The sequence below is a fragment of the Agelaius tricolor genome, unplaced genomic scaffold, assembly GCF_023055355.1.
Source record: "Agelaius tricolor isolate 1412-34295 unplaced genomic scaffold, bAgeTri1.0.p SCAF_6, whole genome shotgun sequence".
In the NCBI taxonomy this organism is placed as follows: Eukaryota; Metazoa; Chordata; class Aves; order Passeriformes; family Icteridae; genus Agelaius; species Agelaius tricolor.
This window is the reverse complement of record NW_027269266.1, coordinates 35,768,381-35,795,644: the sequence shown is the minus strand read 5'-3', so window position 1 is coordinate 35,795,644 and position 27,264 is coordinate 35,768,381. Positions and strand designations below refer to the sequence as shown.

The 27,264-nt window shown below is 35.8% G+C and overlaps 1 protein-coding gene across 5 annotated transcripts in view; it reads left to right on the top strand.

Moving 5' to 3' along the window:
• ZNF385D (zinc finger protein 385D) overlaps positions 1–27,264 on the top strand; it is a 418,148-nt gene that overhangs the window by 311,066 nt on the left and 79,818 nt on the right. For all 5 annotated transcript variants that reach the window (XM_071429336.1, XM_071429338.1, XM_071429335.1 and 2 more), the window contains one exon: positions 10,192–10,302. In XM_071429336.1, coding sequence (XP_071285437.1) covers positions 10,192–10,302 — 111 coding nt within the window. The remainder of the gene's footprint in view (positions 1–10,191; positions 10,303–27,264) is intronic.

Below are 27,264 nucleotides of genomic sequence, written 5' to 3'. Positions count from 1 at the left end.
TTGTTTACATTATTAGGTAACTATATCAAGAAATTGCAACTTTTCTTTTTCCATTTTCCAATTTCATATTCCTCTCTCTCTTAGTGGAAGTGAATATCCTGAACACTCAGTCTTATCCTGGTTAAAAACTATGGGAGGTTTTAGAGGTAATCATGTTATGGAGGGAGTAAGCAGGTTAATGATTTCTCCTGTGGTCCATAATCCATGATGTGAGCAAAGTTCAAGTATTATTTGCATGCAAGGAGATATAATGCTCTTAAGTGATCTCTATTAGGGTTAGGAATATAGCCATGAACAAAATTTACCCTCATACTTGACCATTACATATGGTCATATGGGTGTGTTCAGCTGCACATAAGGGTGTGTTCAGCTGCATGTGCAAACTACAGCCCTTCATATGTGAAAAGTGTGAGGAACATTACTCTTCTCTATTGAGTGCTGGTGATGCAATTAATTTAAATAAAATCATCTTGAATCTCCAGATGTGAGACACAATGATGAGAATTGGTCACATGGTTTTATATCCTGGAATTATTATAAAAAGGAGAGTAGAACTTCCTTTCAAGAGAAGAGAGTTGGGGAAAAAAAAAAAAAGAAAACACACCAGAGGAACACCGGTAGTCAAATAATTATGCTAGCAAATATCTCTGCTTCCACTTGAAGTGAAGTACTTGTACCAGGTTCTGAAGATAGACAGACATCTATTAAAAGCCAAGAGAAAAATGCAGTAATTTTCTAATTACTCCATTGTAAGGGGTTGTGAGAATTATTGTGGTTAAACAAGCAGAGCAGCTTTATAAAACTTTTCAATTGAAATGTTGAAGTGTTTTACACTGAAACAATTATAAAATGAGAATCTGGAAAGTATCTTTCTCTTCAACATTCAACTGCTATATTTTAGCCCTTGCTTCCTGAAAATACTTGCTCACTGAAATATTACCCACCAGAATCTGGGATAAAATTATTCTGTCCTCTTAATTTTTTTTTCTTTTTATTATGGGATGTATGGATTAAATTATGTGTTGGGGTCCCTTTTAGTTTTTTATTTTCTGATTTTACAAGTATGGCTTAAGAATTGTAACTTAACCCAGTGTTAAATCTTAATAAACTAAGATTTTGAAATGTGTTGAAATACTCTAAAATTATAGATTTTATAGAGTATTTTAATGATGTCTGAAGCATATAATGATTTTTTAAAGTTGAGTATATACCTCTTTAAACATTCCAGTTATAGAACAGAATAAAAATGGTAAATAAGAAGAATAGTTTAAATAGGCTAAAAAAGTATAGCAGCATGAACAGGAACTTGGCATTGCAGAATTATTTTCTCAGTCCTTAAACACATACATAGGCAGTCACTTCTCTGAAAAACATGTAGTTTCCAGAGACCACTTTGCACCCTGATACTTGTAAGCAATACACTTGTAAGAGTGAATCAAGTGCCTCTGTTCCAGTTCTCGGGCAGATATCCTGCTTTTATTGTTGTTGTGATTAGAAAGACTCACTATTATTAATACCAGTTATAACACTTGGTACAGTTTTCTGAGGTGCATTCGTATATGAATGATGCTATTGGGAATTTGTTGTGCAATCCTTATTAGGCCTGCCAACCTTTTGTTCCTAACTCTCGAGCACAAACATTAAAATGCCCTTAACTTTTTTAAATGGATTCTTTTTCTCATGAACTCATTTTTGCTTTGTTCTTCGTGAGTCTCAGAAAACAAATGGTATTTGTGAACCTTAGGTTTTTATCTTTATTGGTATCTTTAGAGATATCTTTAGGGAGAGTATAGCATTTATGTCTCTTTGTTTTAAGCAATTGTTTTGGGTTTAATCATACTTTTACCATCTGCCAGTGCTCACTTAAGTGAGCAGATAAAAGTAGCAATCCACCCTTTCTCTGCACACCACTTTGTTAATGCCTACTAGAAGTGGAATGAGTAATTCTCTCACTTTCAAGGTGATCTGTTTCGTGTTGGTCTGTTCTTATGCTGCAATTGTTGTATTGAGTGTTGTCAACTAGATAATTGAGCAGTATGATAAACACACCACATTTGGCTGCCTTTCATCTTCTCTTCTTCAGGAGAATCTTATAGGTCTGATAGAATTTTCTTTTGGATAAGCACTGAGAATCAATCATGGTCCCACAATTGAGGTGATAATTATCCATAGTATTTTTGCTCTGTTTGTTGCATAAACCAGAAAGCATATTTTGAATGAGATAGGACTAAAATAAGGGCTATCCCATTTTAGAAAATCAGTTGAAACAGTTCTCTGAACAACTCCATGTTAGGCAAGTAGCTCAACACAAGCATTTCCCAGAGAGCTCTATGGATTGTAAATCCAACTTGCAGTTGTAAAGCTGTGTTTAGTAGCTCACAGATGAATCTGCAAACAGGAACTTTGTGGGGAACATAGGAAAGGCAATATAATAGTAAGTACTGTCAAGTACATTAGGTTGAGTAACTGGAACTGGTGTACAATTTTTGTTCTTTATTTCTGAGAAAATACCATCTATCTAGAAAAGAAGTTTTCAAAGTGAGTTAATTATACTTGTGAAGTACTCACATTCTGGGCCAGTGAAGACTGTAGGAGAGCCAATGAATAGGCTGATAATTCCCACTGGGAGTGAGGTTTCAGCTTTATAGAGTCAATGAAGTTTAGGGTTATTCATTGAACCTCTTGGACAAAACACAACATTGAACAGTTGCTCATTAGGTGAATGTTGTCCATCTTTTAAGCAGAACAAAGCCAAAGACTTCTGGGGAAAAGATGTGAGCATATTTCAGAAATATAAATTCATAAGGGTGTCAAATTAAGGCTTATAGGCATTTCATGTTTTTAAGGGCTTGATCTGCAGCCTTAATGTTCTCTTAGTACTGTGTGTTTCTGTATTTAGCATACATACGCAGATTTGTTCCAGTTTGACAATCCTTCACATGTTGTTTAGTGTGTTTGATTAGCATAATCACTGTGTGATTATTTCTCACTGGCCTTAGCATATGCAAATTCTTGTCTTTTGACTGACAACCATTATTAGACAATCAGAGTATAAGGATTTGCATAATCTCTCTGTGGTTACAGTATTTGTGTGCAATACCACGGTGAATGCAAATCCTTTTGCTCTGACTGGTTTCTGTATATTCAAGCAGCTTGCCAGGAATACTGCTGCTGCTTCAGCATCTTATTTGCAAGTGGAAAAATCTACAAGAAAAAAAAAAGGGGAAGAAATACTAGAGTCACATCAGAAAGGTGGCTAAACAACTGCTGCAATTTAATAGGTCAATTAGGAAAAAAAAAAGAAAGAAACACAGAATTTCAACAAAAGAATAAAAAGTTTACTTTGGGAATTCATTTTGAAGTACTATTTGAGTGACCTGTTGCATTTTTTGAGAACTGACAGCAATTTTCGTTTTAATAGATACCACTTTTAAGAGAAAAGTAATTATTTTGTAAATATTGCACATCATTGTAGTTGGTGCAGATATTTTACATGAATTATATTTAACAAGGATGAGCAATATTTCAGTTTACGTACATGGAAAGCATCAAGCTAGTTCTACCCTCTTTCATTGATAAAAACAGAAATGGTAGACACTAAGAAAAGATGGGTAGAGCTGAGTTCAACTCTGCATAATTATTCACCATAATTACTAGTGCAACATTGAATAAATTAGCTGCAAAAGGCTAAGCCATGCAAGATAGCACATCTAGAATGTGTATTCTGTTTGATATTGTTTTATTTGTACATAAAACCAAACTACTGTTGAACATCATTTTTTTGTCTGTGTGTTTAATTATGCTTACTAAGCTTTTCCCACCATTCCTTTTGAATTGTGTTCTTTGGTTAGTTTATAAGATTCTTTTTCACAGATTAATGTGGTTTTGAAAAGAAACAGCCAAGGAGTGCCAACCATAACAATGGGTCTTATTTCTTATGGAAATGTAGAATGTCAGATACACTTAGGATCAAATTGCTGAGCTGTTGCTGAGCTGTTCTGTTTCTGACATGGTCACCTGGATATTAAGAAGGTGTCAGGTAGATTGTAAGTTATAGGTCTGACACTTCTGGAAAGCATCACGTTCTGCACAGAGATTTTCTTTTTTCATGTGCGTGGTTAATAAATACTTTTATGAGTGTTGGGATTGCTGTGCAAACACAGAAATGAACAGCAATGTGTGACACACAGTACTTCATATTTTTCCAGGAAGTTTTATACCCATTGCACATGCTTTGTGCTGCTTGAAAATGCAAATGCAGTAGATGCCAGGTATTACTTGGAGAAGGAGTAGCTTCTACTCAGCTGCACAGTACTCATAATGTGGGCAGTCTATACAGCCAATATAAGTCTGAAAGTCCAAGAGTTCTCCAAAATATCTAAGTTTCTGCATAAGTAATAATAATACAATGTAGTGTATCCAATATAATATTGCTGCATCTCTACAAGTGACCAGCATGATTGCAGAGGAAATGTCTGTGAATTCTTGATGCCACTGAGATCACAGAGGATCTGCTCAGTTTTCAATTTGAAATAGTCAAATTATGCTGTGAGAAAATTGCTGGCTCTAAGAGTCCTGAGCTATAAATGACAGTGACTTTGCACCATTGAGGAGCATTCTTATGGCTTAACCTTTCTGTGTTTCTATAAGTATGGCACAGTAATAATCAAGTAGGCAGTTTTATGTTTGAACTGGTTGGTGTTAAAGCTGCATTTATCATGCAGTTTTAAAAATGGGTCAGGTTGAGCAATAAGTATGATGTGGAGGATGTGATATTTTGTGATTTTAGCTTGGTAATGGCAAAGATTGATATAGGATTTCAACTGTTTCTAATTCTCTTATTAGTTTCACTGTTTGTTGGAACATAAGAGAATGAATGAAAGGAGCCTGCACTGAGTTATCTTTATTTCTTATCAATGTTACAGCCCTAACACAGTGCAATGTTACAATCAAAATAACATTAAAGGGATTATATTATGAGTAATTGTACATAATTATTACAATTAGATGTATATAATTATATATTTATGACTATGTTTCTTGCCATCGGTCTGGACTTCTACAAACATATGAATTAGTAAGTACAAAATGAGGCCAAATAATCACAATATTAATTGTAATATTATTATCAAATATGTTAAGATCTGGATTTTAAGAGGTTCTGGGAGGTGGTGGTACCTGTGCCACTAAATTCACTTAGCTGCTCAAGTAATGGAAATCAGTAATTTGGTGGGTAATTTTTATTTTTTGATTACTTCTCAAATGGTCTAGAGCAATTTTTTCCTGTGAGCTTCAATGACATGACATGTTTTTCTGCTCATGTAGTATAAGACCATATCTGGTCTGAGTCAATCTTTTTCAGCTAATTTCTTTGGTCTTGAGGTAAAAATACTTTTTTACTTTTTTGATTGCTTTAGGCCTAACATATGCTCTGAACAAGCTCTAGGCATCCACATCATCTTATACTTTGACCTGGATGGTTTTATTTATAGACTTTAGTGAATTTCAATTAATTTACTGCAAACCTTAAGCATCTGAAATGCTCATATCATGGCTTTTGGTTTTAATGCAAAATTAAAAAATAAGTCCCCTTGGTTTATATCCCCTTTATGATTTGAGCCTTTGTGGATCAAACTTTCATGCTTTTCTTTGTCTCTTGCTTTGTAATGGTTTTTAACTTCAGCATATTCTTATGCCTCTGGGATAAGAAGTCACAGAAAAGAAACTAATAAAAATTATATATATTAAAAATTATTGAAATTCAGGAAGACACTGAAATTTCTTGAAATCTGTGTTTGAATTTCAGCTTCAGCATAAAACAATTCTTCACACACACACACACAGAATCTCGTTTGTGCATGCAAAAACACTTAGCAATTATTTGTGGAAAACATGTAAGATTTACTTTCCAAAGGATCAGATTTCTCTGTATGTAAAATATACCATCTCAGGTTCTGCATTACACAGATATCTACTGAAAATTTAATGAGATGAAGACTTGGCTACAGCCAGCCTTCAAGGATATCAGCTTGGTGATTCTGGAAAAGTGTCCCAGGCAGGTAGGATAACAAAGGATCTCCTGGGTCAGCTTCTTGGTGCTTTTGTGGTAGGTGCTTCCTCCAGAAAATTCATGCAACAGCCACTCCTTTCATTGTCAGTCCACAAAATAAAGAGCATTTCATGCTCTATAGTAAGCACAAGAACAAGGAATAATGATAATATCATAGGTCTGGCATGACTGAATTTAAAACAAGCAAAACTAAATTATAGTGATAGGGTCAAAGCTAAGAATATGCAGTAAGGGGACAATTTCTATCATGCCCTTGGTTTAAGCCTGGATTTTTCTAAAGTATGGTAAGTTCCTGAAGATTTTGGGGAGTACATTATTTGATCAAAGAATGTGAATCATATCATCTTGCCACAAATTTCGGCTTGAATAATTAAAACACAGAGGATGTTATTGATGTGCGTGTATTGAAACCAAAAATGAATCAAATTAACATATATATATCTTAATTTCTCAATCTAATAGTCATCCTGTGGTTTGCAGTAAACCTTGAGCACTGTGCTATCCTTAGATTGACCACATGGAAAAGTGAGATATATAGAAAATATCTGGTGCTAGAGAGTAGAAAGCCAAAAGGGCACGGACAAGTCAAACACTGCAGCTCTCAGAGCAAACTCTCTTTGTGTTGTAACGTACAGTGCAAATATATTGTCAAGAGGAAGTAAAGGGACATGTTGCCAGCCTTGGTCTTCTGCACAGCTTTGACCTCTGAATGATAATCTTTCATGTGAATTGCAAATTTCTCTGTCCTTCACTTTAAATGAGAGTAAATTAAATTAGTTTAGTCTAAGAAATAAAATCCAGAATTGTAAAAGAGAACTAGTAATGAGTTAAAAGCAGATTTTATCAAAGTTTATACTGATAACCTTTATTTTGAAAGTGCATACCACTTACATAAGTTGAAGTGAAATTTATAAGTGTAATTAGTAATGTTCAGTAAGTCTCAAAGTGCATGGAGATGCTTTAAAGTATCTCCCCACTTGCTGGTTATCTTGGCTATATGATACTATTACCCTCTCTATATTTCCCTGCAATTCTTGCTTCTCAATTTTCTGCAATCAGCAAGCTCTATTCCTTTGACTCAGCAGGTCTCCTCTCTGTCTTCCAGTATCTGTGAGATCTGAGTCCTTATCATGCTGCACCTAAGTATCCTGCTGCCTCTCAGATTTCCTGCATAAAACTTGTGGAGGCTTATCTGATGCTTTTGGATGTTTATTTGGAATTTATGGATTGGTGATGTTTCCCAAATAAAATCTCCACGGAAAACTAATAATATTAAATATCCCTCAAGCATTCTATCCCAACTTTATTAGAATCTGGTGCTAAGTCTAGTCTGGTGCTTAAGTCTAACTTAAAACTGTGCTTTGCAGTATCAAAGAACAATTCTCCCATCCTTGCAAGTGTTCAAGGCCAGGCTGGATGGGGCTTTGAGCAACATGGTCTAGTGGAATGTGTCCCTGCCCATGGCAGGGAGTTGGAAATAGATGATCTATGAGGTGCTTTCTAACCCAAACAATTATGAGTCTATGAACTGGCAGAGAACGGATTATTATTTTGAAGCAGTTTTTCTTAATTAATTTGAAAACTATCCAGAGTTGTTCTTCATTTAGAGCCACAAATACAAAGCATCATATCCCCAGTAATGCCATGTAGTTGTATACCTAGAATTCCACATCTTTAAAAACTCAAAGGGAAGGGTGCTGATGGATTTCTGCATCAGCAGATAAACAAAAGAAAAATCTGTGGTCTTATTAGGAAAGAAACCACACATTTTTTTCATGAGACCAAATCAAAATGAAGTATAACATAAAGCAACTATTCTACACATTTTTGATCTTTTTAATTCTAAAAAATATTTTGTCTCATTCCCAATATGAAAGCATCAGTTGCCTCAGAAATCCAACCTCATTTGGAGCTAGAATACTTACTCTGAAGATGGGTAAGTCCAGTTAAAAAAAAATAATAGTTTTTCCATCTTCTGAACCATGGTAATACCTTTTATTTAACCCATAGAGAACTTCTTTTTTGGCTTTCTCAAGTCATTGTGAGATAATGGGTACTTGTGAGATAGTGGGAAAGATTATCATGGTAACACTGAAGGCCATTATCTCACATTATCTAACAAATGCCATAACTTGAGGAAGTGAACAAAGAAGCTCTCTAAAGAATCTCACAGCTGTGGTTAATGTGAAGCCAAACAGTTACACTGGATCAAAGAATGCACAATTTCTTTTACCCTGTGCTGACTTATCCATGTTTCTGAACTTCAGATTTCCCTAAATGCTTTAGACCTGTAGTGGCAAGAGGAACAGCATTTTTCCAAGCTTGAACAGCGCAGAATTAGCATCAGTTAAGACCATGTCAAGCATTAGTGTTAAAAATAGCAAGATACAGGTCTATTGATTCTGCTGGTATAAGAATTCATCTCTCAGTGGAGCAGTCAAAAAAAGAAGAGTTGTTACAATTTATTTACTTTCCTATGTAGTGGTGTCATTTTTGGTATATAAAAGTATTTTTGGACTGTGGGCTTTTTCAAGATCGTGCTACTCGGTAAAAGGAGTGCTCCTAGAGCACGGTTTGATCACTGCAGAAAGTCTTACACAACTTGCTGTTGTCTTCCAGAGCTTGATATACTATGCCCTCAGTCATCAGTGTTATTTTGGGGTTATGTTACAGTGGCATACCTCGTTTCTGGGTGGGATTGGTGTTCTTTTATATTGGTCATTACACAAGTGTATGAGGTGTTTCACATCAAATTGAAGAAGAATGTCAAACCAAGAATTTTTTCCAGGCCAGTCTGCCATTCTATAAAGCTCTGCTGTCTTTCTTGGTTTGTTTGGGGAGTTTGTGTGTGTCTGTCTGTTTAATTTATTTTTTTTTCTACCAATCTTATTTTCTTTTCAACAGGAATTAATTTAAAGACCTCTTTCATATTTGACACTTAACAGCTGTCATGTGATGCAAAAATGTTGTAGTGATCTGCTCTGGATTCACTGCAATAGAGGCCCTGACTGTATACCATTACAGCTTTCATGAATAATTGATTACTCTAAGGACAAGCTCTGATTCTTTATTTATCAAATAACCCTTTGCCAACAGACTAGAAAATAGTGAATCATGGAGACATGTGCAGGGAGAAATATGGAATCTTTTTCATGACATACACAGATTATGCTCTGTGAATACTGATTATCAGAATTAGTCAAAATATGTGATGTTTTAACAATTTAAAGATAAAAAATATCATGTAGTGGCTTAACCAAGTTGCTGCAAAGCTATTACCAGATTTTTAAAGTATCTATCAAATGTTCTAGTGAAAAAGAAATAAGAAGCATTTTGTTCAATGAATTTGGGGAAGGTGATTTCAATCCTCCAAGTAAAAAACTACCTCAAGTAGTTCTTGTGAAGTTCTCTGCCAAAATAGCATACATTGTTTTTAATAGGGAACCTGACTTGCAGATTCTACCAGATCAGTGTTCTGGTAGAAGTTAGCTCAGAATAATCCTTTTCATAATGGTCCAAATTCATCTTTAAAGCAGAGTTTATACAAAATAGTTTCCTCCAAAATGACCGTGAAGATAATCTTTGGAAGATTTTTATCTTTCGTAAGTTGTGAAGATGTTGTTTCAAGGAAGAGATTAATTTATTGGTTCATGGGATATTATTATTATTTGATAACCCTGAGGTATTGTGTGCTATTCTGAAATTATATGTACATAATATTATTTCAAATTTTCATTAATCTTTTTCTTAGTAATTTTATTTAAAATGTTCTTGTTTTGTTTATTGAGCTAGCTTTTCTGTGATATAAAAATCACAAATTGATGTTTGGATAGGAAAACCTGTTCAGCATTTACAGCTCATACGTTTCTTCAGTAAAGGGAAATATAAAATTGAACTAAAGATACGTGTTTCAAGAAAGTCAATGACATTTTTCTTTGTTTCCTTCTGCATAACCTCTTTGTATAACTACATAAAAAATAAATATTCCTGTTTAAAGAAAAATAGTAGTTTTCTGTTAGATCATGGTATGGAATGATGCAGAATCTGTTTTGAGATTTTAGATAACATAGCACACAGTGGAACAGCAAAAGCTTTTTATTTTTCTTCTTCTCTCTTCACAGATGGACCCAATTCAAAAAGCTGTAATAAATCATACATTTGGAGTTCCTCTTCCTCATCGAAGAAAGCAAATCATATCATGCAACATTTGCCAGCTGAGATTCAATTCTGATGTAAGTTGATCATTTTGTATCAGATTAGAAATATGTACTTATCTTCTAGGATGTGCCATAATTTTCAGAAATTGAGCCTAAATGAAACATTGTGATTTCAGTTTGTCGCTCAGCAGATGAAAAGGCTGTAGGCTGCTTCAAATAAACACAATGGCTTGGTAGTGTTTATACATCCAGCCAGATTTTACCTGCCAATATATCCCTGTAAGCTCATCAACTTCAGTTGTGCTGCACTGAGTGTAAATAGGAAAAAATTGACTGATCCATTACTGCTAATAATGCTGGTATATTTGCTGGATCCTAATTCTTCTACCAGTCCTGGTTATGTGTCCCTTCAGTTGGCTCCTACCTTGCATCCTGTCACTTCTCCAGCAACAAAGCAGAACAAGCTGAACTGGAGATGCTCTCTAATACACCAAGGAAGGAAACCTGTCTCCCATAATTACCCAAGGGAGCTGTGCTGTGGGGCTCCTTGCCAACTAATACCTGTTGTGTCACAGAAAAGCCTCTTAGGTTTTAGCCTTTCTATTTCTTTCTCAGAATCACTGTGTGTGCAGACCAAACCTGACATAGTAAAGTGATTTTTTTTCTGCTATTCTAGGCTCTTCAGGAAGTTTCTTCTCATGGACATTGATAGTGGGAACTAATCTTCCCCTGTCTTTAGTTCACTACGTAATTTAAATATGGAAGTTTCTTCTGCCAGTATAAAAATGTTTTGACTTAGAATGAGGTCAAACCCAAAAGTGTCCACAAGGTTCCTTTCTAATTCTAGTCATAGGAAGAAGTGAAATACTTCTTGTACTCCTGCCTCTTACAAGGCAGCTATTTACATACAGTTTGTACTATTTTTAGTTTATTGATTATTTATCAAAACCATGAGCTTGTCAAAAACTTAAATTGAACCTTGAAGACTAATTTTAGGGATTTCCCATCTGGGAGTGAAAATATTGTATTTCTTTTCATTCCCCTCAGCTTTTTATCCCTCGGAAATAATTTCAAAAATATCTTAGTCACAGTTTCTGGACCACACAGCATCACATATTTAATTTTACTGATGACTCCAGGTTATTTAGCTCATTTACTGAATGGACACCTTCTCTTATAACACTGATATAATTCTCAAAGAGTGGTGCAAGGAAGGGCAATACACTCTCTGGAACTGTCATGTCCATCACAGATAAAAATAGAAGAGTCAAATTAGGCTCTTCCATTTAGAAACCAGATGCCAAAATTAGGACTGTGGATACTGAGTCATTAATGAGGAAGGGATGATGGTGACTTCTGAGCCACAGTAGATCTTACCAACCAAGCAGCCCAATTTATCACTCAAAATTCTCAGCTTTTTCAGCTTTGTCTCAGGTAAAAGCATGTCACACTGAACCAGACACAGTATATAGCTGAAAGAGAGATCAAATACTTCAGTGTTACATACCAGAGTGAAACACCTCCTTTCAAAGAGGATATACCATTTGTTTGTCTTCAAAAAAGTCTAGACAAAAGATAAGATGAACATATTGGTGAAGTTACTCAGTCCATTAGCAGTTACACGAATTGGATTGATATGTGGAGTGGAAAATTTTCCAGCTGAGAAGATCTAGGCATTTTCCAGAATAAAATGTTTGAAGTAAAAATCCTTCTACACAGAGAAAACCAAAGCATCAGTGGACACTGATAGTTTTTACTCAGAGGACTACTTTGCTCCCATACTGCTCCTTTTCTGCTGCTTTTAGAAAGGTTTCTGAAGAACAGAGAGAGAGGAAGCAGAGGCCATTTTCAGAGCCATCTATAGTGTCCAAAAAACTGGTTTCAGAAGGCATGTGTTAATTTAAGCTGTTCACAGAAAACTCTTGGAAGACTAGCTGATATTTATCTGTCCCTTCACACCTTCAGGTGTTTGAGGCTTGAACTTAAATAGCCAGCACTGTTCAGAAGGTTTTTTTAATGCTCCCCTCTCTCTAATAGATCAATATTATCTCTACTGAATGGGGAGACCTTCTTGATGAGTATGTTTCATTTTCCACTTTTAATATTCGCCTAAGTTTTAAAGCAACCACAGTGTTGATTGATCGAGAGATTATGATCCAAAATCCGCCCATTGATTAACCTGGAATGATATCTCTCCCTCTTCTCACTACCACACAGAGGCAATTTGTGGATATTTTTATGATGGTGTCTCCTCATTCCAGTGCTTATAGTTATTACTGCTGAAAATCACAAAGTGCTCTGCTGAGGTGTTCAAGAAATAATTTGTATTCAGAGTTCCACTGCAGTTTAGGAATGTTTTTCTGCAAAATGAGGGGAATGGGTAGAGCTATTTCCTCCATTGCTTAGGTAATTTTGAAATTTCTACCCGTGTTTGAAGCAAGAAATGTGGTAAACTAAAGATTTAATATTTGGATTCAAAGAAAAAAAATGCTTTGAAGAAAAAGAGCTGTTGGCTATCATTTTTTGATAACTCTACTATGAATGGCAAGCACACACATTGTAATTCTTTCTCCTATTATCATGAAAAAGTTTTCATTTACTCAATATTCCTACCTTTCATTTTCATCATATTTTGTTGAACACAATTTAAATCCATAACAGCAATAAATAACTTTTCTGTCTAGGAACCTAGGCTTTGTGTCTATTCTACCAATATGTCTCTATTTTTAGATGCGGGAGATAGGTTTTATCAGAGAGTAATAAATAGAAATTGCATTTGCCTGCTACACAACAATATTATGAAAATGTTTACAATAAGACTGGTCTGTGGGACTTTTCTTTTTTGCATAGAATACACAATTTTCTCCCTTTAGATAGAGATTTCTTTAAGAGCAGCAGAGCTTTTTTTCCTGGTTACATGGTATAAAAATCACATTTAAAAATATGAGAAAAGATGGTTAAATAGTCTAAAATAATTTAGCTTCTTTGTAAAGGAGTTATCTATAAATCTTCATGACAGCTGTGGTTTTTTATGTTCATATGTTTTTTTTAAAATAAATCTCATACAAGGGAAGGGAGGAATGTGCAAATAACCAAAGCCTCTCCATGTTGAGCAAAACCATTAGAACAGCAAAGGTAGGTTTTGTGGAGTCCATTTTTTTTTTTTTCAGAGAAATCTAGATATATCATTTATACTCACATTGCGCATTCAGACTAGGGTGAAACATTTAAATATATGCTTAGCTGCAAGTGCCCGATGTTGCCACTTAGATGTTGGCAGCAGCTGAGAGCTATTGCACCAGTAAATGCTTGCTTTGTAGCAAACATTACATCTCTAAGATCTAAAAGTATCTGTAAAATGTGGTCCAGCCAACTTCAGTAGGATATTTCAGGTGCCTATAGGTAGCTGTAGGAATAATTTTCTGCTTATGGCCTGGAAAAAAAAAGAAAAAAAAAAACACTTACTGAATTTTCCTGCCTTGACTATGTGATCTTCTTTTGCCCGTGAGATTATTTAATGAAGTTATATAGTTATCAGTGTCTGTCAACAAGGTCAATTTTTTGCAAAGGGATTACCTTTTTCTTCCCACTCATTTAACGAGATGGCTGAGTGATGACCCAGTTTGCCTTTATAGAAAGGTTGGGCAGCATTTTGATCTCTACCCAGGACTTAAATTCCATTATGATACACTTTAAAAAATATTTGCAATTATATGAGCCGGAAATTATTGTTTGACTTAAATAGCAACAGTAGTAATATTTCCCTGCAAATCAGGGATGCTCATCAGTCTTTATTTGTTGTTTTTTACCTTATTTTTCTCCATCTCTATGAAACAAAGGTATCACCAAATTGACATAGTGTTCCACTGTATGAATTTATCTGGATTCAGAAGATAAAACAATAAAAGATAAAACAACTTCCATTAAAAAAACAGTGAAGGATATTTTGAGGATAAGGATGCAATATAACTCTGCAGTATTTTATTATGGTTCTAACTTTTGCTGGGAAAGAAGCAGGACCAGAGGACTAATGTCCTATTTAGGCTATGCTTGATATCTAGAACAAAAGATTAATGTATCAACTTGTAAGGGCCTAGGGTATAATAAGGTGATAATAAACAGTCAACATGAATTTGTCAAGAACAAATCATGTCAAATGAATCTAATTTTTTCCTTTGACAGGGTAATTGGCTGAATGGATAATAGGGAATAAAATAGATGTGACATATTTTGGCTGTAACAAGGGTTTGTACAGTCCTGTGTGGCAGTCATGTAAAGGAAGTAGGGGAATACAGTCCAGGTGAAATTATTAAAAGTTGGTTGCACAACAGAATGCAGAGCTGCAGTGAGAGTAGCTCCTGATGGTTTCCTGTCAAAACAAAAGGTCACAACAAGTCAGGATCTGAAAGAGTCTCTTCCATGCTTACTGCTACTCTAATTTTTCGTTAGCAATGTGCCTGACAGGACAGTGTACACATGCCAGTTTTGTGGATGACATCTAGATGAAGGGTGGCAGGCTCTTGATGGATGGTGGTAAATTCCAGATCTCAGTCCAAAATTATCTTCAGTTGGAGAAAACAGTCTGGAATTCTGACAAGTGCAGTAAATAAAAGCATGAACTATTGTGCTTAGACTAGAAAAATTAAATGCACAAGTACTAAAATGAGTAAATGTCAGGTTTAATGGGATTATGAATCATAATCCAAATATGATGGCTAATGCAGAAAAAATAAAAACTCGCCTAACTAATCCTATGATAATTTTTTTCCTCCAAATATGAGATTTATCAATAAGTAAGTATTCCACAGCAAATATTCAGGAGCAGCCCTACAAGAAAGACTAGGGGTGCTTGTGGATGAGGGGCTGGACATGACCCAACAATATGCACCTGCAGCCCAGAAAGCCAAATAGGTCATGATCTGCATCCAAAGCAGTGTGGGCAGCCAGTCAGGAGAGGGGATTCTCCTCTGCTCCGCTCTTGTGAGACCCCACCTTGACCACTGCATCCAGCTCTGGGATCCTCAGCACAGGAAAGACATGGACCTGTTGGAGCATGTCCAGAGAAGGGAAAAACCAAGATGTTTAGTGGGCTTGAACACCTCTCCTGTGAGGAAAAGCTGAGAGAGCTGCAGTTGTTCAGCCTGGAGAAGGGAATGCAGTAGGGATCACTATCACTGTTGCCTTTCAGAAGTTAGAGAAAAGATGGGAACAAACTTTTGGACAAGAGGTAATAAGTTAAAACTGAAGGAGGGTCAATTGGATCAGACATAAGAAATACGTTTATTAAAATGGGGGTTATTCCAGAACACTGGAATGGGTTTCCCAAAGAGGTGAATGCCCCATCCCTGGAAATATCCAAGGTCAGGTTGAACTGACCTCTCTGCAGCCTGATCTAGTTCAAGATATTCCTGCTTCTTGCAGAGGTGCTAAACTTGATGACCTTTAAAAGGTCACTTTCAACTCAAATTATTTCACGATTCTATGAGTCGAAATTGGCAATGCCTCAGGTGAAGAATTACTTATAACAGTGGTCATCACACTCCAATGAAAGCATAATTAGTTGGAGCATTTAGAACACATCCACTAATATGACAAGACATGAAAAAAATTCACTCGGCTAGGGAGAGTAGAAAGAACTGCATAGATGTACAGCAAAAAAGGCCGGGGAAATATAATTGGCAAAGGGAGTTAATAAGAGTTTAGTGACCAAATGATCTTTGTGTTCCTTGGTTTTGATAGATAAATAAATTTGACTAATTCTTCAGATTAATTTGATTTAAGAGATTTTTTGTTGGACTGCTTCGTGAAACAATTTTAACTGTAATGGTAGTGAAGTTCTGGAAGGAAATGTACAGACAGTTGAGTGGTGCCTGTTGGCAGAGAGTATTCACAAATTAGGCACCTGTTACTGAGGCTGGACGAGAGATGGTGAATGTAATCCCACACCCAAGAGATTATATGACAACTTGCTTGACTAATTTACAAATCTCTCTCTGTAGTTTGGAAGATATAATAGGGATTTCTTCATCAATGGCCATTTACGGTCACACTTGGCCTGTGGTCTCTGTTTTACAAAGAGAGGGGAACTTTAAAATATTGGTCCATTAAGAACCAGGAAAGCCTGGTACAGTTAAATACTAGAAGTAATTTAGCATTTTTCCCTTCTGATTTGAAATCTGTTGTTGGTCAATTTGCTTAAATGGCATTTGAAGCAATCAGTGCTATTTGCTTCAATCACTGTTCTGTTTGTGGCTATAAACACAGGGTCTTATTCTTTGCATGTTTGGTTGTACATGCAAATGTACAACAATTCTGGGTTAGATTCAGATTTACAATTAAGCTGGAGATTTAGAATCCTGGTTTGGTATAAACCAAATAATTTCTGCATGAATTGCAGCGCTCAGCTTTTTTAAGCAAAGTCTCTTTTGGCAGGCATTATTAGCCATCAAGCACATTCATTGATTGATTGATTATCTTGGGGAATTTTATTTTTTTTTCTTTCCAAAACCAATGTGCCTGTGTTATATGAATTCATCAGCCTGGTTCTTAAAGGAAGATTCTTTTGTGTAAATATTTACAGATGCTCAGGATCCCCTTAAAATCAGTATTACTATATAATGGCATGGTATTGATTGCAGCAGTTGTACCTGAACAAACACAAAACTTCATCCAGATTAAACTTATTCATATATATAAATAAAAAATTTATATATTTCTGTAACTGTCTCTCTATATACACTATTACTTTCTAATAATGAACCATCTTTCCTGTACTATGGAGTTATAGTAAGGAGGAACAAATACTGATTCCAGTTACAGAATTGCACATATTTATTTGAGATCAGAATATGAGTCAGAATGGAAATACACTAAAAGTGGATAGTTTTCCAGAGGTATTGGTCTGTGGTAGTCACTGTAAAAAGTAGCAAGTAATCACAGAAAATGATTACTGTGGAGATTTCTATGGGATATCTGGCATTTGCATCAATACTATATAGAAACCATAAAGAATTGCTAACAAAGTATTTAATTACTTGATTTTTGGGCATTCTAATAGTCTAATCAAATAGCACTGAATATTTTGCATTTCAATTGCTTACATGAAGAATTTTGCAAGCAATCTGGTATATCCTCTGCCTAATATGATGTTCAGTGGAGTCTGTTTTTATTGGCTTAGCCTGCATATTTTAGAAGAATTACCTCCTCTTTCCCAGACTACAGTTTTAAAGATGGTAATATGAATTGTAGTCAGATCCTGTGCAACTCTGGTCTTTCCCATACTAGAGCATTCAAACTTTTTATTATTTTTATTTTCCTTTTTTTAGTATTAATTTTGAAACAAAATCATACTTATTTGCTTATATATAAACTTTTTAATGTATGGAATAAATAACTTAATTTCTAGATTATGAAATCCAGAATAATCTGAATTTAAGAGTAGCAATAAATTTTCACAGAACCTCCAGTTCCTTAAATCCTTTCTAAAATGCTTAGGTAGAAAGTAAAAATAATTTCCTTTTGTGGTATAAAGTACCTTTCCCATAATTTTCAGTTTCTATACAGTAATTTTATGTATCTATACAACATAGAAGCAGAAATTGTTCATGTCTGACAGAGGACCTTGTTTAGCTTTGAAGTACTTTTGATGTTTGAACTCCAGGGTACTTTTGGAGTACTTCTGGTGTTGAACTGAGTCCTCTGACTGATATCATAAGGTTGTGACTATTTCTTTGTCTCTTAAGCACTGGCAGAAATCTAAATATTCTGCATGACCTTCAGTAACTGCTGTGAGTGGTCTCTGTGTGGCCTGCAAGCTGTGCAGTTTGCTAGAGAAACTCTTGATAATCCTTGTCCTTATCTCCTCTCCTTTAATGAAAGTCACCTATTTTGTCTAGAAAATCTGTACTGTCCTAGAACATGGAGCAGCCTGGGGGTATCAGGCCCACAGGGACATTGCCTCAGGTCAAGAAAGCAGTAGAGTAGAAGAAGGTTTTAAGTGACTGAACTTTAAGAAAAGACATTCTTAATGTCAGCTGCTTTCTTAGGCGGTTGCTGGTGGGGACACATGGAGTGCCTTCGTGTCCACTGCATTCGTGTTACAAGAATTACACTTTCCTCTCAAAATTCACTCTCTAGCCACATTCAGCAGTGGTAGTAGAAGGAGGAGTGGCTTAATGAAGCTCTGGAACAGGCTCCCAAGGGAAGCAGTTGGGTCACCATCCTTTAAGGTAAAGATGGGTAGAAGTTGTACTTAGGGACTTGGCAATGCTGTTTTAACAATTAGCCTTGACAATCTCAAAGGTCTTTTCTAATCTAAACTATTCTATATATCCAGGAGAAAGGAAAATCTAATGCTTTCAGCTACCTGGTCCCTGAAAAAGCAGGGTGGAAGAGAAATGTCTAATGTCTATGTCAGCTGAATATCAGAGTCACTGTAGAAAGAGATTAAAACATTCAGCTGATCATCAGGTTTTGCTGTGTAGGATTTACATTATGTCAAACTAAAACTTTTTTTTTGTTTTCATTTGACAGCTCTTGCTAGCTCTTGCTTCCTACCTCTGTTCATCCTATTAGGTTATTTCATTTCCAAAGCTCTCACTTATTTTGATAAAACAAGTCAATTGTGCAGAAGGTTTGACATCTCTTTTAAATTACTAGAGTTTGCCAGAAATGATACGTGAATAGGCAATTGCTCTCTCTGATAGTGCTGTTTATAAATTGCAAAAGATTAATGGCTGGTATTCTGACTGTGGAATATGAAGACAAATTAGTTGAAAAGGTTTTTGCTTGTGGCACTGAAGAGAACAGTTGCAGTATTTGCCCTTTTGGGGCCAACTTTTAACTTTAGGTGGGCGTGGATCTCAGAACTGCTAAGAGCTGAAGGAAAGGCAGAGGTGATAGCAGTTAATAAGACAGAAAGTCTGAAATAAAAGCAACCTCCTTTCACATCTGTATGTCTTACTGTCAGAAATTTCCTTTCTCTCAGAAATGATTAAATTAATATGTAAGAATGTATCAGAAAACGTTATACTGGGAGGCAGCATGCAGGCCTAAATGGTCTCATAGGTCCTAGATCTTCCAAACTCTGCTTTCAGTGGATTATCTGTTACTCACTGAGATGCCTTCCAGGCAAATTACAAATGTGTTTCCAGTTGTTTTAATGGATTTGGTCCTGTAACTACATTCTTTGAGTTACAACAGAGTCAGAAAGACTTTTTGCCTTGAGGAGGATGGAGGAATATATGAATGAAATTAAAATGCTATGGTTGGGCAGGTAGAGGCTAACCAGAGCTTCTTTGAAGTTTTTGGCTGGAATTGGGAAAGAAGACAGTGTTTAGTATTGTACATTGAAAACTGTACATGGAAAAATACCATTTTATACATGAGGGAATTAGTGTAGACAGGGGAAAAGACAGTATAAAAGAAGGGAAAGGAAGTCTCTCTTCTGGTTCCGTATTGTGACATTCATGGAAAAATCTGCCTGTTTAAGCTGTAAAGAGAGAAATCTCTTCACTTTTTGCCCTACACTTAGATGTGTTTGAGGCAGTTTTTTTCTGTCAACTTCTTCTCTAAACATGAAAAGTCAGTCAACTCTAACAAGAAATTGAAATTTAAGAATAATTGTACTGGGGAGTTTTTACTGAAACCACTTTCCATAAGCAAGTCCTCACTTCAAAGGAAAGAAAAATTTTAAACTCTTTGTTGTGCGATCTTCGTCTATCTTTTATTTTTTTAGTCTGTTTTAAGTTCTTACTTTCACATTTATTTTTAAAAATAAGAATTCATATAGCAGGGAGTCTGAGATTCTGGATTATTAATAGTAGGTGCAGATAGCAGATTTAACTGTAAAAGTGGCAAAATATTTTCTCTTCCAGTTAGCAAGCAGTGACTCCTGGTTCACTTTCTCAGGCACCAATAAGGACATAAAAAAATCCCCCAAAGATAAACAGACAGGGGTATATCCCAGTCTAGGATACAGAAAAAGTGAAGAAAATGTGCAGCAAATTGTATTTTTCATCAATTCCCCCTCCCCCCCCACAATAATCTCTTCTAAAAATGCATTAAGAGTAAAGTAGTGTTTTAGTAGTGCTTATACTTGGCTTTGGTTGATGATACTCTCTTCCAACACCCATAAAATCTTTCCAAGTAATGTTACACAGACTCTGGACACCTTTTTTTTTTTTTTCTCTTTTTGGTCGGTAAATTTGTGCTCTCATAGGTACCTGTAATATATTCTTCTCCACTGTGTCTGTGCAGCCTCTTCTGGGAGCAAATATGTTTCCTTTTGAAAGAGTTGCTATTAAACACAACTGCCCCAATGTAAACAAACTCCACTTCAGAACCTCCAGTCCTGACTTTTTCAGCTCCCAAGTTCTTTTATCACTCCTCTCATGTCTTTTGCAGTCTCTGGAGATTTTGCTATTCTGTGTACTTACTTACATCACAGCTAACAGCTGGAAACCTTATCCTCTGAAGGAATGGAATTGCAACCCAATACCTCCTTGTAAAAGCTTTCTATTGGAAGAAAAAAACACACATTTGAACTATACTTTTGAGGGCATATTGCCCACACCTGTGCATCTTTTTTTTTAGCTCAATTGAAAGTGAAGTCTTTAAAGGCTTTAAATGGTTAAAAGGGGCTGACTTCTTTTCAGCAAAGAATTCAATATGGCACTTACACCTAACTCCCCCACAGACTTTAAAATCTGAATTATGAATTCAAATCATGTATTTAAACTGAGGTAATGGTCTACTGGTAGACCATACAGGTACTTTCATATATATATATAATTGTTTGATGAGGTGACCTCAAAGTATAATTTTAAAAATAGATTTAGTTCTGTTTTGTATTTAGATAGATCTCATTGTGTTGTGGTGGGATAACTTTAGATACAAATGCATAGCAAATGTACTGAATTAATTTATGTTAGCAATTTTTAGATGGGTATAAATGTTTCTTTTTATCCCTTAGAAAGGAGATTTTATAAGGTAGTCTCCGAACAGGTTTTATCCTTTCCCCAGCATAGCCTATTTTCTCTGCATCAGCGGACTTGTCATGATAATCAACTTTTTTGTCCCAACCATCAATCATTCCTGATTACAGCTGGGGAGAAGTTCTGTTCTGTTGATCAGCCCATCAGTGCACATAATGTTACACCTGGAGACAAGTGAAAATCATCCCTTGGTGGGAGAATCACTTGCCTTCAAGCCTTTTGTCTGAAGTATTTTAATTTACATTTAGAGTATTGAAATTGTCGGTGCTTGCTTTGATTTTTTTATTTCTTTGACAAAAATAATAAGTTCAGTTGATCTTTCCCTACATGATAAAAAAATGCTTTTCTATTTCTAATATCTTATGTTCTTTTTCACTTTACTGTACAAATATTGCAATAATTATAACAATGTAAATTAAAACTAGAATTGTTATGTGGTACTCCATTAGTAGAAATTTAAAATTCTTATATGCTAGCCCAGAATTTTTGAAGAAGCATTTTTGTTGGCTTTTAATTAGATATCTTGTTAGGGTAATATCAGTATTCAATTTATCTGAAGGTTGTATAGCAAATTTCATAGCAATTAACTAATTAAAATCCAAAGGCATAATTCCTTAATTTAATGAATTCTTCTTATATTGTGGTCATTACTGAATAATTTTTTTTCCCTTGTAATAAAGTTGGTTTTCAGATGTCACAAGAAAGATGAAATTTCAGCTTGAGGAAGCTGAAATTAATATTAATATGACTTTTAATTAGCTATCAGAATGACCAGATATAATTTAATTGTACCATTCTTTTTTTCATCTATGGTCACTTTTATATTTTAGATATCTTCTTTAAATAATCATTGTCACAAGTTAATCCTATCACGTGTCAAAAAAACAGCAAATAAGACAACTATAAAGCTGATACTTCAAGGATTACAGGATGAAGTGTAAATGAAGAAGAAAGAATGTGACAGGGTGGGGTGATAAAGATTTGATTAGCAATCGTGTTTTTACATAAAAAGCTTAATTAGCAATAGCTCATTTTCCTATTCCTGCTGGTCATTTTCAGGACAGTGATATATTGCTTTTTTTGCTGTGAGCCATGCCACCCAATAGAAGGTGTTATGTTTTCATTAGCTGCAGACACTTCAGCATTATTATCTCTCACCTCAGTCTACACACCAATACAAAACATGTCTAAATCTTGTAATTCAATAAGCCAATTGTATATGCAGTACCTTTAAAACTATGGGATATTTACTCAGATGTTTTGGTTTTTTTTAAATTGATGATAAAAGCACTAAATTGCAAATCAAGTAATCACTGAGCCTTGTCCCTATATTCTGTCTGCTTGAATACCTTGTTTGCCAAATATGGAATTTCATCACTTGCATAGAAGTTTTTCTTCCAACATGACAATCTGTTTATTTTTATAGTTTAGTAATTAATCTGAGCATATGGCATAATTTTTATTTTACAGATACATCCATCTATGTTACCTTTTCAAAGACTCTTATCATTTGTTATAATGACAGGACAGAAAATTATTTTTTTGTTATTGAATAGAAATTTTTAATGGGTTTTCAGTAATACAATTCTAGCCAAATAGCCCATCACAAGTCACCTGTTATTCTTCAATTTATTCTCTAGCATGTTTTTCATACCAGAGCCATATGTAAGATAAACGTTTGTAATAAAATAGATTTCTAATGTAAACACATTGTGAGAAGCAGCAATAAATGAGTAAGAATATCTGAAGATGTCAGAAAACATTTCCAAGTATATGGAAATAATAACATTTAGGACACTGGGAGAATGAAGATTTTTTTTTTAAATGCATTTTACAGTATTTTCTTTTGTGTAATTCTCAAGGGCAAGGATTTTTTTATTCCAAAATGATTTAACATGCCTAATCTGTATCTCTTCAGTGTGTGAAAAGGCTGTAAGAATGAAACCTCCTTCACAGGAGAGCTAAGAAAATGCACATCATGTATATGTAAATATGGTCCAGAAGTATTTTGGCTGTTCTTCTAGAGTCTGAGCTCCATGTCCTGATTGGTGACAGGCCTTACAAGCATGGTAAACCAGCGAGGCATAAGACATAGGGAGAAGCCTGGGATATTTGTAGGCTTATTAGTTTCTCCTGTGCTAAATTAGTGCTGTTGGGAGTGGTGCTGCCACCAAAAAAAAAAAAAAAAAAAAAAAAAAAGGCACACATTCAGAAGAAGGAAGCAGCAGATGCAGTGGCATTCAGCAGTAGGGATCATGTCCTCATGAGTAGGGACTGCAGTGAGAAAACAAAGGTCCTGGTCCAGACATTGAGGTGTGTTGTTCTAAGGTATGCAAGAGTGAGAAGGAGCTGTACAGGAGAAGAAACAAATGAACAGTATTGAGTAATGGGTGCAATGATGCAGAGTAGGAGATCAATATGTGGAAAAAAAAGGAGACTCTGAGTTTGTCATAGTTAATGATTTATATTTGGGATATAGTGACAGAAATGGGTGATTTGAGAAATGGAAAGTTTCAGGTGGCAAAGTAAACAATAGGAGAGCAATTAGAGCCATCCAGGAGCTATTAATGCCAAATGATCATAAAGCTATTGGTTGAAACCCAAGAAAAAGTTATTCCAAAGAAATTATGTCCAAGTCCAGAGAGCAGAAAGGCTTGAAGACAGAATCTTGAAATACATGACCCTGTCCAGTGCAAGTCTTTTTCTTTTTTTTTTAATTGGGAGGAGGTTTTTCATCCTGACATTCATCAGCTGGGGTTACTTAGGATTCAGATATTCTCCAAAGTCAGCCTTAATTAATATTTTTGTTTTTCAATCGCTCACAAAAACTATACAAAAGTTAAAGTGGTTGAATTCTATCAGCCTTTTTCTGGTAGTTGCAGTAAGAAACAAGAGAAGCAGTTCTAGGACAGCTTAAATGGGCAACTGATTTAAATCTGGATTTTCAAAATTAATGATTGTACATCATCTTTCTCAGAAGGTCTACTTGTATCCAAAAGATGTCAATTTCTGTATTCCCTGAATAGGAAAGTGAAGGCCAAAAAATATTTGCCTTCCTTCCCCCCACCCCTACTGACGTCCTCATGCTGGCAATTTGTTATGGCTGCTCCTGACATGAATAGTAAGAGATTGAGTCTCAGTGAGGAGGTATAAAAACTTAGAGTAGTTGGACTACGAATTGTAACTCAAGTATTGAAACTGATTGTTGCAGTCATAATAATCTGTGTGTTTTGCAGGCATGATTCCTTTTTTCTGTAAAAAAGGTCCCACGAATTCTAAATATGCATTTTTAATTGAGTATGTATAGCCACAGCAAACTGAGGGGGTTTTGAACTCGGCTATGAAGCAGGATTTTCCTTGCCTGAGTGGGTAACAGCAGCTCATTTCATTTCAGTATGTTGTTAATAGAAGATGAATTACATTCAGGACAAGGCAGTCGCTCGTGGTGTTTCAATGCAAGCTGTTTTGGTGTGTGCAAAGATCCATTTTCAACCTGATAAGTGATGATAACTTGTAACTGGTGAGTGATGGGTTGGCCCTTGAGGACCTTTGGCTGGGGAGAAGCATAATTCTCTTTTATCAGCACCAAAGGATAAATAAACAGGATGATGATTTTATCATTAACATCAAGTCATTTTCTGAAATTCTTGCACCGTAAATAACCACATATTCAGACATATTATCATAGAATCCTAGAATCATTAAGGCTGGAAAACACCTCAAAGACCATCAAGTCCAACTAAACAGTGTCCCCAAATGCCACATCTGCACATTTTCTGCAAAAATAATGTTTAAATTCTGTTGCTGCCTCTGTGGTAATATGCAGGATCAATTATGTCTGTCTAATAAGACAAAGGAGGTAGAGGGTCTCTCCTGTAAAATATCAGGGAGGGTTATCCCCATATTTCTGAACTTGTAAAAGTCATAGACCTGTTTGACTTACTGAAAGATGTTTGCACATGACTGATTAAACACTTTGGCTATAGAGTTAATCCATAAAAAGCAGGTAACTGCTTGTCCTCCTACCATATTTGGGCTAGTCAACACTTTGGCTTAGCCTGAAAGCTCCCAATTTTATTCCTGGCCAGTTTTCTGCCTAAAGCAACCTGCTAGATTTATCTTCTGTAAGCCTGAATTTGCTAATGCATCTTAAACCACTCAGCTGGAAGTAATATCTAGTTTGTATTTGAAATGCAAAACACAAAAAGGAAGCCTACAGAGTGGAGAAAAGGACAAGTAGCCTGCTAGGAATACAGAAAGATTGGGATACTGGTGGATGAGGAGCTCAGCATGACCCATTGATGTGCACTTGTAGCCCAGGTGGACAACTGAATCCTGGGCTGCATCAAAAGCAGGGTGGAGGTTCTGCCCCTCTGTCCCCTCTGTCCCTCCTGGAGTGCTGTGTCCTGCGCTGGAAGCCCCAGCAGGACAAGGACATGGACTTGCTGAAGTGAATGAGTCCAAAGGAGGGCCATGAAAGTGATCAGAGGGCTGCAGCTCCTCTCCTATGAAGACAGGCCGGGAGAGTTAGGGCTGTTCAGTCTGGAGGAGAGAAGGTTCTGGAAGGACCTTACTGCAGTCTTCCAGTGCCTAAAGAGGGCCTACAAGAGAGTTGGAAAGGGATTATTTACAAGGGCATGTAGTGACAGGACTAGGAAGGATGGCTTTAAACTGAGACAGCTCTAGATCAGGTATTAGAAATAAATTCTTTACTGTGAGGGTGATGAGGCACTTGAACAGAGAAGTTGTGGATGGCCCATCCCTGGAAGTGCTCCAGGGCAGGCTGGATGGCATTTTGCATAAACTGGTGTAGTGAAAGTTGTCTCTGGCCGTGTCAGAGCTGATGGAAATAGAAGATCTTTCAGATCCCTTACGAAAGGGATCCAAGCCATTTCAATTCTGTGATGTGGCTGGTGGAGTAGGTGGCACACAGAGGCGCCTCATCAGAGCTGGGAGTGGAGGCCTCTCAAGGCTCTGAGGAGACTGACATGCACGGGCACAGGGATAACATGGTTCCTGCCATTAATTCTGAAAGCCAGGAAGATGCCCTGGGAATGTTGACTTGTCTCAGGCCAGTTAATTTGCCTCAGGCAGATAACTTACTGGCAAGTATTTGTCATAATTTGGTAGATCATAGGAACCTACATCTGCAAGTCCTTTCTTTTACAGTCACAATGTTTGCTGTCTGCTATTACCCTTCCAAATCCATGGTCTGAGCTCACACCCTTAAGGTCTTTTCAAGGTAGGGTCCTTGTTTTCTTGGTCTATCTAAGGTTCATTCATGTTGAAATACCAGTCATTCTTGAAATTATTTATACTATAAAGCACAGTCTTTGGGACATAAATTGAGTTATTTATTTAGTCTATTTATTTTTATTACATTTTGTTTGGGTTTTGTATTATGAGATAGACTCAGATGTAATCTAGCTCTCGGATCAAAAGTGAGAAAGTATTTAAAATGAAAAAATAGTCTCAAAGTTCAGTTGAGACTGAGAGTTCTAATGATTATCTGCCTTCTTCTGATGTCATACTCCCTGGATATCATTATGTAGTGCTTCTGATATGCATTGTGTCTTTATATCTGTCCATAAAGTGCTGCACAAATTATTTGCAACCCACTAGGAAAAGGGCAATGGATTATGTCGCTCTGACAAAACTGTGAGTCTCTTATAGCTGGCTGTTTGCTGGGGATATATATCTATGTCTCAGGTGTACTCCACACTGGAAAGCTTTCCATCTAATATTATATTTCTGGTGAGATGGCAGTTTTCCCATGCTGTGTGTGTAATTATAACATAAATACTTATATATATATATATATATACACACATACAATTGCCTTTCTCAAACAGATTTGCTAAAATATAAAAGAAATTGGAAAATATTCCCATGGTTGTCTTTAGCAGTGTTAAGTAAAACCTAGTAAAAAAGAGCAGAAAAATCAAGTCATTTCTATTTGAGCTATTTCTTTTTTTTTTTTTTTGTTCTGATGTTCTTAATTTTTATTTTTCACTTTTTTGTAGCATATATTTATGCACAAGAT